Source organism: Mobula birostris, chromosome 24 (assembly GCF_030028105.1).
Source record: "Mobula birostris isolate sMobBir1 chromosome 24, sMobBir1.hap1, whole genome shotgun sequence".
In the NCBI taxonomy this organism is placed as follows: domain Eukaryota; kingdom Metazoa; phylum Chordata; class Chondrichthyes; order Myliobatiformes; family Myliobatidae; genus Mobula; species Mobula birostris.
In genome coordinates, this window is record NC_092393.1 from 50,068,663 (window position 1) to 50,085,459 (window position 16,797).

At 40.2% G+C, this 16,797-nt stretch overlaps 1 protein-coding gene across 1 annotated transcript in view; it reads left to right on the forward strand.

Moving 5' to 3' along the window:
* LOC140187260 (dynein axonemal heavy chain 17-like) overlaps window positions 1-16,797 on the forward strand; it is a 193,767-nt gene that overhangs the window by 26,975 nt on the left and 149,995 nt on the right. The window contains exons 7-11 of the mRNA XM_072242393.1: window positions 105-248; window positions 1,034-1,216; window positions 6,133-6,255; window positions 7,619-7,873; window positions 12,479-12,648. Of these exons, the coding sequence (XP_072098494.1) occupies window positions 105-248; window positions 1,034-1,216; window positions 6,133-6,255; window positions 7,619-7,873; window positions 12,479-12,648 (875 nt within the window). The remainder of the gene's footprint in view (window positions 1-104; window positions 249-1,033; window positions 1,217-6,132; window positions 6,256-7,618; window positions 7,874-12,478; window positions 12,649-16,797) is intronic.

Genomic DNA, 16,797 nt, shown 5'->3' on the forward strand with positions numbered 1-16,797 from the left:
CACAAATATGTTACCCTTCTCAGTACACAGGCAACAGTTCTTCAGAAAAGTGATTGAATAATTGTATTATACAAATAACAGATTTTAACTTATTCTGTTTTCAGGAAAATAGAATTCTTTTTAAGGCTGAAGAAAAATCTTCAAGTTGGGAGAAATATGTGAATTATGTAGATAAGATGGTTGTAGATGGCTTCCATGCAGTGGTCTTTAAGTCTCTACGATTTCTTCTCCACAACATGGAAAGTGAGGTTTGTAGTACTGAAGTTGACTCACAGATAAGCTTAAGTATACTTATTCAAAATCATATGAAAATAGCTATATACACAATACGGCAAAATTCAAGAACAGAAGAATTATGAGTAACATTTAAGATAGTTTTCCTCTTTTGATAAATATCAGTGCCAATTGAATATGACAAACCTCAGCTGTGATACCCAGCAATCAGATATTTGGGTTCTGTGTATTATGATTCTTATGTAAGGTATGCCTACTTAAGTGAGGTTTTGGAGGTGATATAATTTGTATGCATATTCAGTGTTGTGAGCATGTTCAGCATAGATGCACATAGATTCAGATATACTTAAAATTATAAATACTTATAAATTTAAAATATAATTTTCTCTACACAGTCTGAGAAAATTGTATTTTAAATTTATAAAAAATGAATATTTGTCCAGTAGAAGCTGAGAAAGGAGAATTAATAATGAGGAGCAAGAAAATGGCAGAGACGTAAAACAAATATTTGGTATCTGTTTACATGATAAGAGCACAAAAGGCATTCTAAAACTAATTGGGGATTGGGGCAAAATAGAGGAAGAAAATTAAAATGATCACTATCAATAGTGAATTTGTGAGTTAGTGAGAATATTGTAATTTTTAGTGAGATTTTGAGGGTGTCCGTGAACTTGTAAAGTCGCAATTTAAAACAGTTTAACAGTTTTCAGTATATATGCAACAGTAGCAATTCTTCTTCCAAGGCTGCTGGTTCTCAGTTTTTGAAGCTAAATTACCTTCTGATATTTTGGATCCCTAGGCTCATGTTACCCCACTGTTTGAAATACGTCTCGAGCTCACAGAGTCCGACATCGATTATCGTCCAACTTTAGGAATAGGCAGTGAATTCTATATGCTCATAGAAAATTTGATGAATGACGTCTATAAACTTGTAGGCCTCGTACCACGCTTAGCAAAACATAGTTCTCGGAAAAAGTATCAGGTGAGACCATAAAGGAGAGTAATTTCATGTGCTTTATTTGAAATTTTTTAAACTATATAATATTTATTTTTTTAGTGGCATTCTTTTTGGAAAGGATAAATTTTATTCTCCAAATATGTCCTGACATATTGGGTAAAAATAAAAAGAAGTACTCATTTTTAAATTAGTACAATGTTGTAATTTTATTTCCTTAGAATTTAATTTTGCTCCCATTTTAATAGAGGTAAAAGTCATCAATTCTGCTCATCAGTTCAGTCATTATTTTGTTAAGTTTGTTGAAGACAATTAACTTCCTGGGAGGCAAACTGATGTATATAATATGAAGCAGAATATCCAAAAAAACCACATATCGACAATCTGAAATAAAAACAAAAAGTGCTGGAGGTACTTGAGCTGTGAAGCAACATCTACACAGAGAAGCAAAGTTTCAACAACACTTTTGAAGTGGGAAAAGAGAGAAAATAAGCTGCAAAATAAGGGAGAGGAGTTGAAGGTATACAAGTGGGATGTTTGTGATAGGATGGTGACCTAGAGAAACCAAATGATGCAAATCCTGTCTTGAGAGAAGATGTTAAAGTTAATTATGGCTAATTATAGATGTTAAAGTGAATTGTCTGTGTGTTATTATGTGTGCATAGTAAAGAACTTCAGTTCCCAGTAAACAATACGAGGGATTCACTGGAAGCTACAATAGTGACCGGGTTGCACGCGCATGGGGTTGAGCAGCAGCTCAGTAATAAAATGCTTGAATGTAAACCCACACCAAGTTTGTCTTTATTAAGAACAAACATACTATGGTGTCAGAAGATAGTGCGATGTCTTAACATGGAGGGTAAATGAATACTGTGTGTGACTAAGAAAGAGACTGCATGAGTACGAAAGATGCTAGCAGCGAATGATGGAGAGAAGCTGGCCACAGTTTGAAGTAAATTTATTATCAAAGTACATATATGTCACCATATACAAGACTGAGATTCATTTTCCTGCGTGCGTACTGTAAGAAGATCAATGAAAGATCAACTGAAGTGCAGAAGACAACAACTGTGCAAATGCAAATATAAATAAATAGCAATAAATAATAAGAACATGAAATAACAAGATAAGGAGTCCTTCAAGTGAGAATTGATTATGGGAACATCTCAATGGATGGGCAAGTGAGTATAGTTCACCCCTTTGTTCAAGCCTGATGGTTAGAAGGTAGTAACTGTTCTTGAACCTGGTGGTGTGAGTCCTGAGGCTCTTGTACCTTCTACCTTGATGGTAGCAGCAAGGAGGGAATGCATGACCTGGGTGGTGAGGACCTCTGATGACGGATGCTGCTTTCATGGCCAAATCTCCTACCTTTTGTAGGATTTTCTGTTTAAAGTCATTGGTGTTTCTATACTAGGCCATGATGCATCCAGTTAATACATTCAAAATTTTAGATGTACAGTAAGGCAAGGGAGCACATTGTTCCCAAAGTTAAGCAGTCACCAGATTCATCAAGGGAGATTCAGGCAAGAGACCTGGAGTTCCTGTCATGGATAAGCTACTTTTCATGATTTTTATTAATGACCTAGATGTGGGGGTAGAGGGGTGGGTTGGCAAGTTTGCAGACAACACAAAGGTTGGTGTTGTGGGTAGTGTAGAGGATTGTCGAAGATTGCAAAGAGACATTGATAGGATGCAGAGGTGGGCTGAGAAGTGGCAGATGGAGTACAACCTGGAGAAGTGTAAAGTGGTACACTTTGGAAGGACAAACTCCAAGGCCGAGTACAAAGTAAGTGGCAGGATACTTGGTAGTGTGGAGGAGCAGAGGGATCTGGGGGTACATGTCCACAGATCCCTGAAAGTTGCCTCACAGGTGGATAGGGTAGTTAAGAAAGCTTATGGGGTGTTAGCTTTCATAAGTCGAGGGATAGATTTTAAGAGTCGCGATGTAATGATGCAGCTCTATAAAACTCTGGTTAGGCCACACTTGGAGTACTGTGTCCAGTTCTGGTCGCCTCACTATAGGAAGGATGTGGAAGCATCGGAAAGGGTATAGAGGAGATTTACCAGGATGCTGCCTGGTTTAGAGAGTATGGATTATGATCAGAGATTAAGGGAGCTAGGGCTTTACTGTTTGGAGAGAAGGAGGATGAGAGGAGACATGATAGAGGTATACAAGATATTAAGAGGAATAGATAGAGTGGATAGCCAGTGCCTCTTCCCCAGGGCACCACTGCTCAATACAAGAGGACATAGCTTTAAGGTAAGGGGTGGGAAGTTCAAGGGGGATATTAGAAGAAGGTTTTTTACTCAGAGAGTGATTGGTGTGTGGAATACACTGCCTGAGTCAGTGGTGGATGCAGATACACTCGTGAAATTTAAGAGACTACTAGACAGGTATATGGAGGAATTTAAGGTGGGGGCTTATATGGGAGACAGGGTTTGAGGGTCGGCACAACATTCTGGGCCGAAGGGCCTGTACTGTGCTGTACTATTCTATGTTCTATGTTAGTCCTCCCACACTTAGGCAGTCTACTGGCAGTCTAAGTGTTAACTGGAAACACTTCAAACAGTAATTCAATATATATTTAGCTGCTAGCAGAGAGGGAGTGACTGATGAAAAACTGTAAGTGTCTATATTTCTGCATGTAATTGGTGAAGATGCTTTGGACATCTGTAACAGCTTTCAAGTTGATGAGACAGCTTTTACGTTGGACATTCTGATGACAAAATTTGAGAAATATTTTGTCCCAAATAAAAGCATCACGTTTTAGAGATATGTCTTTTTCCTGTAACCAGAAACAAAGTGTTAGCTTTGACCAATACATAGCTGAGCTTCACGCACTGAGTACGACCTGTGAACTTGGAGATTTGAGAAACTCACTAGTTAGAGACAGAATAGTTTGTGGAATTCCAGATAATGGATTGAGAGAAAGACTTCTGCATGAAAAAGATTTGACACTGGGAAAAGCTATGAATACAGTACGTGTAGGGCAGCGAGGATCACACGAGCACAAGCTAAGGAGCTGCAAAGAGCAGAAACAGCAGTGCATGCTGTGAAAACAGAAGGGCAGAACACAAGGCATTTCCCAAAGCAGCAGCAAAGCAAAGAGGAAGGCTGAAACAGCAAATGCAGCAAATGTGGACAAGTGACACATTCCAAAGATGTGTCCTACTTATGGATAGTCATGCAATAATTGTGGAAAGAAGAATCATTTTGCAAAGTACCGCAAAGCTGGGCCTACCAAGAGAAAGGTGCACATGTTGATGGGGAAATGGAGGAATTCTTTGTGGATTCTCTACGGACTGCTGGTGCTGGTAAAACAGAATGGGTTATTCCAGTGGCTGTGAATGAGACAGTAATTCCATTCAAACTTGACACCAGACCCAGGTGAATCTGTTATCCATGGATGATTACAAGACTCTTATAGTGAAGAACAAGATTTATCTAGTGAAATTAAAAGTGACAGGCTACACTGGAGAGAACATTCCAGTTAAAGGGGCTGTATAGTGACCTTCAAACACTCGGGGCATCATCTGTAAGTCACAGCTACTGATCGTAGAAAAGAGTATAGCCAGTATTAGGTTTGAGTGCATATGAAAAGCTCAACCTGGTGAAAAGAGTTTTCAAAGAGTCTGTCTGGATTCACAAACTAAAGATAACCATACAACACTCATGTAAGAGCATGCAGATGTCTTTGAGAGGCTTTGATGCTTACCTGGTGTACACAAAATTCATATAAATGAAACAGTGACTTCTGTTGTCCATGCATGTGGGAAAGTTCCATTTCCACTTAGGGACAAACTTACACAGGAACTAGCAGGCATGAAATGGATGAAAATTGAAGAACCAACAAATTGGGTGAGCTTACTGGTCATTGTGAAAAAGAAAAATGGAGCATTGTGGATATGTCTAGACCCAAGAGATCTCAATAAAGTCATTGAGAGAGAGCATTCTAAATTGTCAACATGGGAGGAGTTCATGTCCTGGTTTGTAGGTGCCAAGTGGTTTAGCAAGCTCGCTCATCATCTGGGTTTTTGCAGATGAAGCTTAATGAGGAAAGTTTGAGACTGTGCACTTTTAACATACCATAGGGAAGATATCACTTTCTTTGGTTACCATATGGGATTCTGTCCACATCAGGTCTACCATAAAGCCATCCACATAATTCCCATACACGCTGGGAAAATATATGTTTGCTGCTGTTGCATTGTCTCAAGCATTCAACAAGAAAGAAATGAGTGACCATGAGGTTAATGCAGATATGAGCCCTATGTTGACATGATTGTCACCTCCCTTCCAATATCTCCCGATAGAACGGAGCAGATTAGGAAAGCAGCAGCATTGATAAAACAATGAAAGAACTCAAATATACAAAGTGGAAATGATGGCTAGCAGCTAAGGATGACTGTCCAATATATATTCAGGATTATTAGGCATGCAGAGCTGAACTGTCAGTAGTGAAAGATAGAGTCTTCAAAGGAAACTGGTATGTGATTCCACTGCAGCTACATAAGGAAATGCTCCTAAAGATGCACAAAGGGCATCTTGGTGAGGAAAATTGTAAACACAGAGCTCATGAAGTGATGTGCTGGCCAAGAATGAACCAAGACATCACAGACCACTGCTTCATGTGAAATATGCCTTACCTACAGACCAAAGCAGCAAACAGATTCGGTTACACCACACCCTGTACTAGGCCGTACTTCAAAGTTGGAGTGGATTTGTTTGTAATGGGAGGAGTCATATTGTTGTAACAGACTACCTTTCCAAGTACCCAGAGGTTGCAACACTGCAATCAACATCCAATAAAGCAGTCATCGCCTTCCTGAAAATTCTGTTTGCAAGGCATAGAGTTCCATATGAGGTAGTATCAGACAATGGTCCAAAATTTGCCCTTTCACCTGTCAGAATAGCAAAGTATATTATTTTTCTTTGACCATAGATAGATCTGGAAGAGATGACTGACTTGTCAGAAATGCGAGAAGAAATAATGTCTCGAGTGATAAATGTTATGAAGCAGGCTGAAGGCTACGAGGACTCATTTGATGATTATTCATATTTGTGGGTGGATGATTGCAATGAATTTCTTAAATAATGGCCTAGCAGAGAGTTCATTCAACATAGTGAAGGATCTTATGAAGAAAGTGCAAGGTGGGCGAGAGGGTTTCCACAAAAGTCTAATGATTTACAGAAGTGTTGCACTGCAGAATGGCCTTTCACCAGCCCAAATGATGATTGGGTCGACGCATTCTCACTAACCTTCCAATGCATGAAGACCTGTTGACCCTTAAAGAGCATGCAAGATCAAATTGGCTAAAGTGAAAGGGAAAGAAAACAGAAACAGTATCATGATAAGACTGCAAAAAGCATACCAGTCCTGACGCCTGGAGATCAGGTGCAAATCTGAGATTATGATTCTGGCACGTGGTACATGCAAGGATATATGCAAGAGGAAGTAGCTCCACATTCCTACCAGATCCAGATGGAGCGAGGGACACCTCCTGACAAAGAACAACATTTTATCTATGACCACAAGCTCCAACCCATAGCTGTAATGCATCATCTGTCAGTACACCAAAGGGGCAAGCATGTGTAAAAAATGAACATGTTGATTAAATGAACATATGAGCAATAAAGCATTGGTTACGTTACAGGTGGAATATTATGTACAGATCTGATCAGCACATGATAGGAAGTACCTGATTTCATGGGAAAGTGTGCAGAGGAGATTCACTGGGATGTTGCCTAAGATGGGCTGTTTTCTCTGGAGCAGACAAGGTCGAGGAAGATTTGATGAGGTAGAAAATAATATGAAAAGCATAGATAAGGTAGATGGTAAAATGACTTTTCTTGATGGCAGAAGTGTCTAAATCAGAGAACATATATTTAAAGTGAGGAGTAAGAGATTTATAGAGGATGTTTGGAAGAATATTTTTTCACCCAGAGGGTGATTGAAGTTTAGAACAAACAGCATCAGGTGCAGTCACAAATTTTAAGAAACTTTTTGATAAGCAGTTGAACTGTCAAGCCAAAGTAGCAGAGGATCAAGGGCTGATAAAAGGAGTTGGTTACAGAGGGGTACATATGTAGTATTTGATGGTCAGTTGCCTGTTGGCAATTCAGGACGCCAACTAGAAATTAGGATGCAAAAATTAGTTGATTGGAGTTAAAAGTGACTGAGCTCATGCTGGCCTCATCTGAGATTTTTAATTGCTCCAACAACCCCTATTTCAAGTTGAAATTGGAGCTATGGTAATATTACACTTGATTTTCTTTTGTTAAAAATTAATAGATTAATATATGAACAAACATTTGGAAGCAAAGTTAAATGTATTATTTTGGTTTGATTTGTAGATTTGTTTACTATAAGGGCATTTAATCTTTCACCTGTCAGAATAGCAAAGTATATTATTTTTCTTTGACCATAGATAGATCTGGAAGAGATGACTGACTTGTCAGAAATGCGAGAAGAAATAATGTCTCGAGTGATAAATGTTATGAAGCAGGCTGAAGACTACGAGGACTCATTTGATGATTATTCATATTTGTGGGTGGATGATCGCAATGAATTTCTTAAAGAATTTCTAATATATGGGCGAGTACTCACGCAGGAGGAGATAGAATCCTATGGTGAAGGAGGTGTCCCTCCAACACCACCTACTCTTCAACAGTTTAAAGATCAGGTAATTTTATGTTGCTTCTTTCTAAATACAGTACATAGACAAATGTGTAGAAACTACAATGTTCTCACCATATCCAAACAAGTTCTATAATCTTTTTGAAGAGAAACATCAAGATCCTTTTTGGTGTTACCACATACAGAATAAAGTAGTGCCCTGCTCATTGGGTCTACATTTACACACATGCTTTAGTTGAGATAACAACACAAAACATTACAAAGGCAAGGACCATTGCTCCATATACCCATTAGTACATTTTGTTAAAATGCTTAGGTGGAATGATTTATTGATCTGAGGAATAAAAAATGAACAGAGTGCTGAACAAGCTGCCAGCACATGTGGTGCATGCAAGTTTGATTTCAACATTTATGAGCAGTTTGGACAAGTATATGGATGGTAAGGTTATGGAGAGCTATGATTCTGGTGAAGGTCAATGGGAGTAGGCAGATTAAATGGTTCAGCATGGACTAGATGTGTCAAAGGGTCTGTTTCTGTGCTGTACTTTTCAATGACTGATTACCATCAAAAGAACTTTGTAAACAACCACTTTTTAACCTTTTCATTTCTGATAGCTTTCTGAGTTGGTTAATGGTAGCAGCAAGGCAGGTGGATTAGCTGACAATAGGGCACATGCAGAGGCATTGCCAAAAAAAAAAAATGTTAGGAGGAGAAATAGTTGGAACAATTACAATCCCAAAGTCTTAAAACTTGAGACTAGCATAAGACTGTATGTTTTGGAGAAATTGTATATGAAATAGAGTTTCCTAGGATGTCAAACAGGCCAATTTCCCATTTACAGTAAATACAGTACATTCCTCCTTCTTCCTCTTCCACTCAACATCACTTTCTTTCTTTCCAGTACACTCTATTTCCTTCCCTCCTTAGTCCTTTACTTCTTTCGTTTCTCCTCTTCTTTCTTTCTCTGTCTTCCCTTTAACTTCTAACCTCCCTCATAGAAAGAAACAAATGCATGTACAAAAATAGGTTATTCAATTTATCACATGCATGCCACCTAATATGGACCTTAAATTAATCTAAATTTCTGGTTCTTGTTCCAGAGCTTTATAGGTTATGGTTCTTTGTGGTCATCCAGACATTATTAAATGTGATGGGGAATTCTGTGTCCACATGCAGTGTGTTTCACTACATCCATTATTATTTGGTAAAAATGTTTAATCAACTCCTTTGTGAATGTGCAGCTAATCTGTGCCCCCAAGTTTGCCTATTTCTCCATCTCAGCAACAGTAGCACATTAATAACCTTCTAGCCTCCTGGTATAATGTGCAGCCAAGAGGACTGGAAAATAAGAGACTAAGCCACTGTGTCCCCTTGTTTCCTTTAAGAACCAAGGCTACATTTTATCTGAGCATGGTGATCTCTTCATTTTGAAAGTTATTCTCCTTTCTTCAGTCCCGTATTCATTACCTTTATCGATTTTGCCCTCATTACACTACAATTCATCCCACTGACTGCAGTTTTGCCCTATTGTCTACAGGTCCTTCCTCACAGTCTCACTACACACATCCACTTGTATACCAACTGCTGTATCCTCACCCCTATCACACCTACCAAATTAGTCTAAGCCCTTCCCAACAGTTCTAGCAAACCTGCCCACAAGGATATCAGTCTCCCTTGGGTTCAGGTGTAACCCGTCCTTTTTGTACAGGTCATACCTTCCCCAGAAGAGCTCCCAATGATCCAGAAATCTGAAACTGTACCCCCTGCACCAATTCCTTAGCCACACGTTTCATCTCCTAGATTATCCTATTCTTACCCTCACCAGCATGTGGCACAGCCAGGGATTACTACCCTGGAGGGCTTGCTTTTCAGCTTTCTACCTAGCTTCTTATACTTTCTCTTCAGGGCCTCCTACAATTTCCTACCTATGTCGTTGGCACCAATATGTACCACGACTTTGAGCTGCTCACCCTCTTAGAATGCTGTGAACCCGATTTGAGGCATTCCTGATTCTGACACCTGGGAGGTAACATGCCATTTGGGTGTCTCTTTCATGTCCACAGAATCTCCTGTCTGCTCCTTTAACAATGGAATCTCCTATCACTACTGCTCTCCTCTTGTTCTCCCTTCTTTTATGAACCACAAAGCCAGATTCAGTGACAGAGATCCAGTCGCTGTAGTAACCTCCTAGTACTTCACTGCCCCCCACCCCCAACCGTCTCCAAAGCAGTATACTTATTATTCTTATTATTGAGGGGGCACTCTGCACTGGCTGTCTATTCCCCTTCCCTCGCCTTGTAGTCACCTAGATGCCTGCCTCCTGCAACTTAGGGGTGACTACCTTCCTGTAGCTCCCATCCAGCAGCTCCATATTCTCCCATATGGGCTGAAGGTCATCAAGTTGCAGCTCCAGTTCCTTAGCATGGAGGTCTTCCAGAGTTCCCATATCTCATACAAAGAACATTCCTCTAACCCTGGACCCTTTATCACCATACAAGGTCTGTACTACTGAATAAAGAAAGAGAAAATATAACTTACAAGAAGCTTACTTAGAGTCCCCGCCTGTTCTCACCTAAGTCTGTTGAGCCAAAGCCTGATCACTCTAATAAAAGCCTTCTTGGATGTATTTCAAAGATATAGGAACATGGGAAGAAGGAGCAAAAGTAGGTCATCCAGCCCCTCAAGCCTATTTTGCCACTCATCAAGATCTTGATTGATCTTCTATGTGAGCATCATGTTCTGTCACTTACCCCAAAATCTTTGACTTCCCCAATGTCCATCAGTCTAGATTCCACCACCCTCCAGTGTAAGAATTTTAAAATCTCATCCCCTGTGGTGTGAAGAAATTTCTCCACATCTCTACTAAATGTTAAACCTGTGCTCCTGGTCCTAGACTCCTCATTCAGGAGAAACAACTTCCCTGCATCCAGCTAGCCTAGGTCTTCAACAACTCCACTGGATTCAAATCCTAGAACTCCACCTCAACACCCCACCCGAAGGAATGCACTACACTCTCACAAGCAATTAGGGCTATGTAACATGTGCTAGTCCTGCGGGTAAGCTTATATCTTGAATGATGAACGAGTTTAAAAGAAAAATACTTCTTTGTCTTTGCCCTTAGCATCATTCACTATACCAATGATTTAAGGGAAAGCATCTCCCTTTTTGTGCATGTACTTAGCACAAAGCACAAAACCATAAACCTAGATGAAGTGTTGAACTGATACTTAGGCTTGGATACACTATTGACACACACGCATCAAAGCTGTGCACCTACAAGGCTGCTTTGGAAATTTGCAATACAAATATCAAAACAGATATGATTTTTTTTGTTCAGCCTGACATGATTTTCCCATCTACTGTACAGTAAATCTCAAGGTGAAAAAAGAGTGTAATTTAACATCTTAGTATGAGGTGATAAGAGAGAATTCTGTTCTTTCATTATTCTTTTTTATGTTTTGTCCCAGTTAAAGTTAGGTTAGTTAAAATCTTCTACTATTGTAGTTTTGTTGTTTACTTATGTATTTTAACCTCTATCTCCAAGGGCAGTTTGGTGGTATATAGTGCACGCCCAAAACAACTATTTTTTTTTTTGTTTAGTTCAATTTGTAACCCGCTTCTTGACGTTTCCCCCCTTTTCCCTCTCTACCCTTACCCTTCTCTTGTTCATCTCCCTTTCACTATCCATTCTCACCCATTTTCCTTTCAAATGTTTGCAGTGCTTGTTCTCCTGCCTCTGCAACATCAAATGTATGGCTTTCACAGCTGGCTCTTAGGGGGATAGCATAGCTGGCTATCAGTATCTCTGTGAAAAAGGTTTGTTTAATACCCCTTGCTAAATTCAATAAATCCTTTCAAGTTGCTCTGTGTAAGATTCATGCTTTGGTTTGGAAGACTCCCCCCTGTGTTTCACAGGTCAATCCAAGAAGAATCTGTCAGCTGCAAGAGAAATTTAAATGATTTTTGAAGTCACAGGATATTTGCATTGCAGAAATCATGCTATTTGATTTTTATTGATCTGCAACTGGACATTTGTATCTTGGGTGTCAAGATTTGGAAAATCATAAGAAAACTAGGATGTACCATGCCAAGTTTCCAGTGAAAAAAAGAAGTCTTATTTGGGATTGTTGGCAGCTGTTTTCCTGTTCATGGGGTTAAGACAAAATCCTCTATTTTTCACAAGATAGGAAAGTTGAGGCAACAATTACAGCTCTCATTCTTCACCCTTAACAAACTCTACTCAAACTCAGTCCCTGATAAGCCTGACAGTAATATAGAACCTTTTTAAGTAACAGTTTAGTAGGTTCTTCCTGGTGTTTATGTTCAGTTTATTGTACATGAATTGCACAATGCAGCAGATGCATAAATGTGGTTGAATATAAGGTCATTTGTACAAAAGGTGATTGATGTATTTTCTCATCATGCTTTGTAATTCATACAAAACTGACTGATTCTAACTGATAAGTATTAGGAGTCAAACTATAAAGTTCTACAAAGTTCAAGTCAAAGCGTCCAGAAATAATAAAATTTGCAGAAAGTATCTGATATAAAATTTAGTATTTTCCTTTAATCTATGTATTTAGATTTTGGAATGCACATGGCATCAAGAGAAAGATGTTTACGAATATCTGTATTCACTATCTTCTTTAGATTGACTCCTATGAAGTATTATATGAAGAGGTATTAAAGTTTGAGACTGTAAAGTTAATAGCTCCCTGGTTTAAAATTGATTGCAGACCTTTCAGGCAGGCTCTTCTAAACCTTATAAAACGCTGGAGTCTTTTGTTCAAACAATATCTTATCGACCACGTAACCAACAGGTAATATTATGAATCAGATTTAACTTGATGCAGAGGACAATAGCGTTCATTCCACATTTTATCTATTTTTGTGATATAATTTAAGTATAAGTAATTTGTGCTATTATGGCATTGTAAATGAATGAGGATGCATTAAAGATTCTTTATGAGCCAGTACTTACTGACTTGGTTCTCCTATCAAGAGTTGGTCCCTTAGTATTCCCTGTACCAAAACTTATCTGAGGTTCAGTCATCTTCACGTTCACTATCCAGACTTCAGCAGTGTGGATTCAATGGCACCAGGCACTCCAGTGGTACAGTGAGGAGACTAACCATGAAACTACCCTGAAAGGCTTGACAGCTAGCAAAGCCCTGTCTTCATTTTCCCTGGTACTTGAAGCTATAGGGGATATTTTTAATAGGTTTTAAATGTATTTACAATTCAGGGACATTAAAAAATTGTTAATATTGAAGTTAGTATGGTAAAACTAATTAAATTTAGAGAAAGAATGTTAAAAGTACACAAATATTCAGAAACATTAAAGTGAAGTAAAGAGATTAGGCTGATAAAAGCATCAAACACAGTTTGTATACTGGCCTCATTAGACATTTCAAAACCTTCAGAACTAGTAGAGTGACCTTTGATTTCAAGAAGAAATGTAGAATAATATACTATCCAAATGCATTCACTTCACAACATTCATTAAAAAATGTGTCAATTTTTAGCTTTTAAATGAGATTGATGCTATGTTCACATAAGTATTTAGTTTTCACTTCTAGACATTGGATATAATTTTCCTCCCCAATTTTGCAGAATTTCTGTTGCTTCAACAAGATAAAAAAAAAACCTTGCAATACATAAATTGAACAGAATTGCTTGCTATAATTTCCTGTCATAAACCCACTACAGGATCACTCTCTTGTGCCATTCTGTTTAGACCAACAAGCCTTCCATCTTCAACCCTCCTCCTCTTCATGGACACCACGCTCTGGATCTCTTTATTGCTAACTGCCGACGGGACATCAACTGTCTCGACTTCACCACACCTTGTTCCAATTCCAACCTCACTCCTTCTGAACGCTCTGCTCTCCACTCCCTCTGCACTCCACTCCCTCTGCACCAATCCTAACCTTACTATAAAACCCGCTGATAAGGGGGGTGCTGTTGTAGTCTGGCATACTGACCTCTACCTTGCCGAGGCACTGCGACACCTCCTCTTATTTACCCCTCAATCATGACCCCACTGAGTAGCACCAGGCCATTGTCTCTGACACCATCACCAACCTTATCAGCTCTGGGGATATCCCGTCCACTGCCACCAACCTTCCCACACCCCGCACTTCCCGTTTCTACCTCCTACCCAAGATCCACAAACCTGCCTGTTCGGGTAGACCCATTTTTCCAGCTTGCTCCTGCCCCACCGAACTCATTTCTGCATACCTCGACACTGTTTTATCCCCTCTCGTTCAATCCCTTCCCACCTATGTTCATGACACTTCTCACGCTCTGAATTTTTTCAATGATTTTAAGTTTCCTGGCCCCCACCGCTTTATTTTCCCCATGGATGTCCAGTCCCTATATACCTCCATCCCCAACCAGGAAGGTTTCAAAGCTCTCTGCTTCTTTTTGGATTCCAGACCTAACCAATTCCCCTCCTCCATCACTCTCCTCCATCTAGCGGAATTAGTCCTTACCCTTAATAATTTCTCCTTTGGTTCCTCCCACTTCCTCCAAACTAAAGATGTAGCCATGGGCACCCATATGGGTCCCAGCTATGCCTGTCTTTTTGTTGGCTTTGTGGAACAATCCATGTTCCAAGCCTATACTGGTATCCATCCCCCACTTTCCCTTCACTACATCGACAACTGCACTGGCACTGCTTCCTGCATGCAAGCTGAGCTCGTTGACTTAATTAACTTTGCCCCCAACTTTCACCCTGCCCTCAAATTTACCTGGTCCATTTCCGACACCTCCCTCCCCTTTCTTGATCTTTCTGTCTCTATCTCTGGAGACAGCTTAGCTACTGATGTCTACTATAAGCCTATGGACTCTCACAGCTACCTAGACTATTCATCTTCTCACCCTGTCTTTTGCAAAGATGCCATCCCCTTCTTGCAATTCCTCCGCTGCATCTGCTCTCAGGATGAGGCTTTTCATTCCAGGATGAAGATGTCTTCCTTTTTTAAAGACAGAGGCTTCCTTTCCTCCACCATCAACTCTGCTCTCAAATGCATCTCTCCCATTTCATGCACATCTGCTCTCACCCCATCCTCCCACCACCCCACTAGGAATAGGGTTCCCCTTGTCCTCACCTACCACCCCACCAGCCTCCAGGTCCAACATATAATTCTCCGTAACTTCCGCCACCTCCAAAGGGATCCCACCACCAAGCACATCTTTCCCTCCCCCCCTTTCTGCTTTCCGCAGGGATTGCTCCCTACGCGACTCCCTTGTCCATTTGTCCCTCCCATCCCTTCCCACTGATCTCCTTCCTGGCACTTATCCTTGTAAGAGGAACAAGTGCTACACATGCCCTTACACTTCCTCCCTCACCACCATTCAGGGCCCCAGACAGTCCTTCCAGGTGAGGTGACACTTCACCTGTGAGTCAGCTGGTGTGATATACTGCGTCCGGTGCTCCCGGTGCGGCCTTCTATATATTGGCGAGACCCGACACAGACTGGGAGACCGTTTTGCTGAACACCTATGCTCTGTCTGCCAGAGAAAGCAGGATCTCCCAGTGGCCACACATTTTAATTCCACGTCCCATTCCCATTCTGATATGTCCATCCATAGCCTCCTCTACTGTCAAGATGAAGCCACACTCAGCTTGGAGGAACAACACCTTATATTCCATCTAGGTAGCCTCCAACCTGATGGCATGAACATTGACTTCTCTAACTTCCGTTAATGCCCCTCCTCCCTTTCTTACCCCATCTTTTATTTATTTATTTATCGATCTATCTGCTTATTTATTTATTATTCTTTACCCCCCTTCTTTCTCTCTCTTTTTTCTCCCTCTGTCCCTCTCACTATATCTTCCTCTGGTGCTCCCCTCCCCCTAGGCCTCCCGTCCCATGATCCTCTCCCTTCTCCAACCTTGTATCCCTTTTGCCAATCAACTGTCCAGCTCTTGGCTCCATCCCTCCCCATCCTGTCTTCTCCTATCATTTCGGATCTCCCCCTCCCCCTCCCACTTTCAAATCTCTTACTATCTCTTCTTTCAGTTAGTCCTGACAAAAGGTCTCGGCCCGAAACATCAACTGTACCTCTTCCTAGGGATGCTGCCTGGCCTTCTGCGTTCCACCAGCATTTTGTGTGTGTTGCTTGAATTTCCAGCATCTTCAGATTTCCTTGTGTAAGCCTTCACTGTTCTTGTTTATTTATAATCAGGCCCACTGACCATGTAGCTTCAAGACTTTTGCTTTTATGCTTTCAAAACACAGATTTAGAACAAGCTGCTGTTGCCTGGATCACCTTAATCAATAAAATAGAAGAGCTTCTGATTGCATGGTATAAAAAGAGATTCTTAAAATTGGCAGATACTTTTGCAAAGAATCTTCTTTTGTGGTGCTGCTTTGCTGCTTCTTCCATATGCCGATTTCCATCTTGTTAATCTGCTACCATTCTTCCCAGTAAAAAGATTTAAAAAATAGAAATACTGAAAATATGAAACATATAACAGAAAATGCTGAAAATAGCACATTAGGTTGAATCTATGGTGAGAGATGGTTGGTGGTGTAGTGGCATCAGCACTGGACTCCAAGGCAGATGCTCCTGAGTTCAAACCCAGCTGGGTCCCAAACTGGGCAGCAGCAGCATCTGTGTGGAAGAAAGGCCTGGCAATCTACTTCTGTATCTTGCCTTGAAAACCCTATGGACCCTATGGTCCATGAGGTCGCGACTTAATAACTGAACAACAAATGGTGAGAGAAACATTGCTGGTATTTAAAATTGTTTATCTTTCATCATAGATAAATTAGAGATATCGCACTTGGGACCTCATCAAAAAGTTTTTGAAAATCCAAATATACTGTATCTAATGTATTAATCTTGACAATAGGTGTCATATTTTCAAGGTATTCGATAACCTTGATCATCTAAGACCAACTCCTTCACTGCTAGTTTTTTATTCTTTTATTTGCCAGGCACATGTATGCCTAACATTT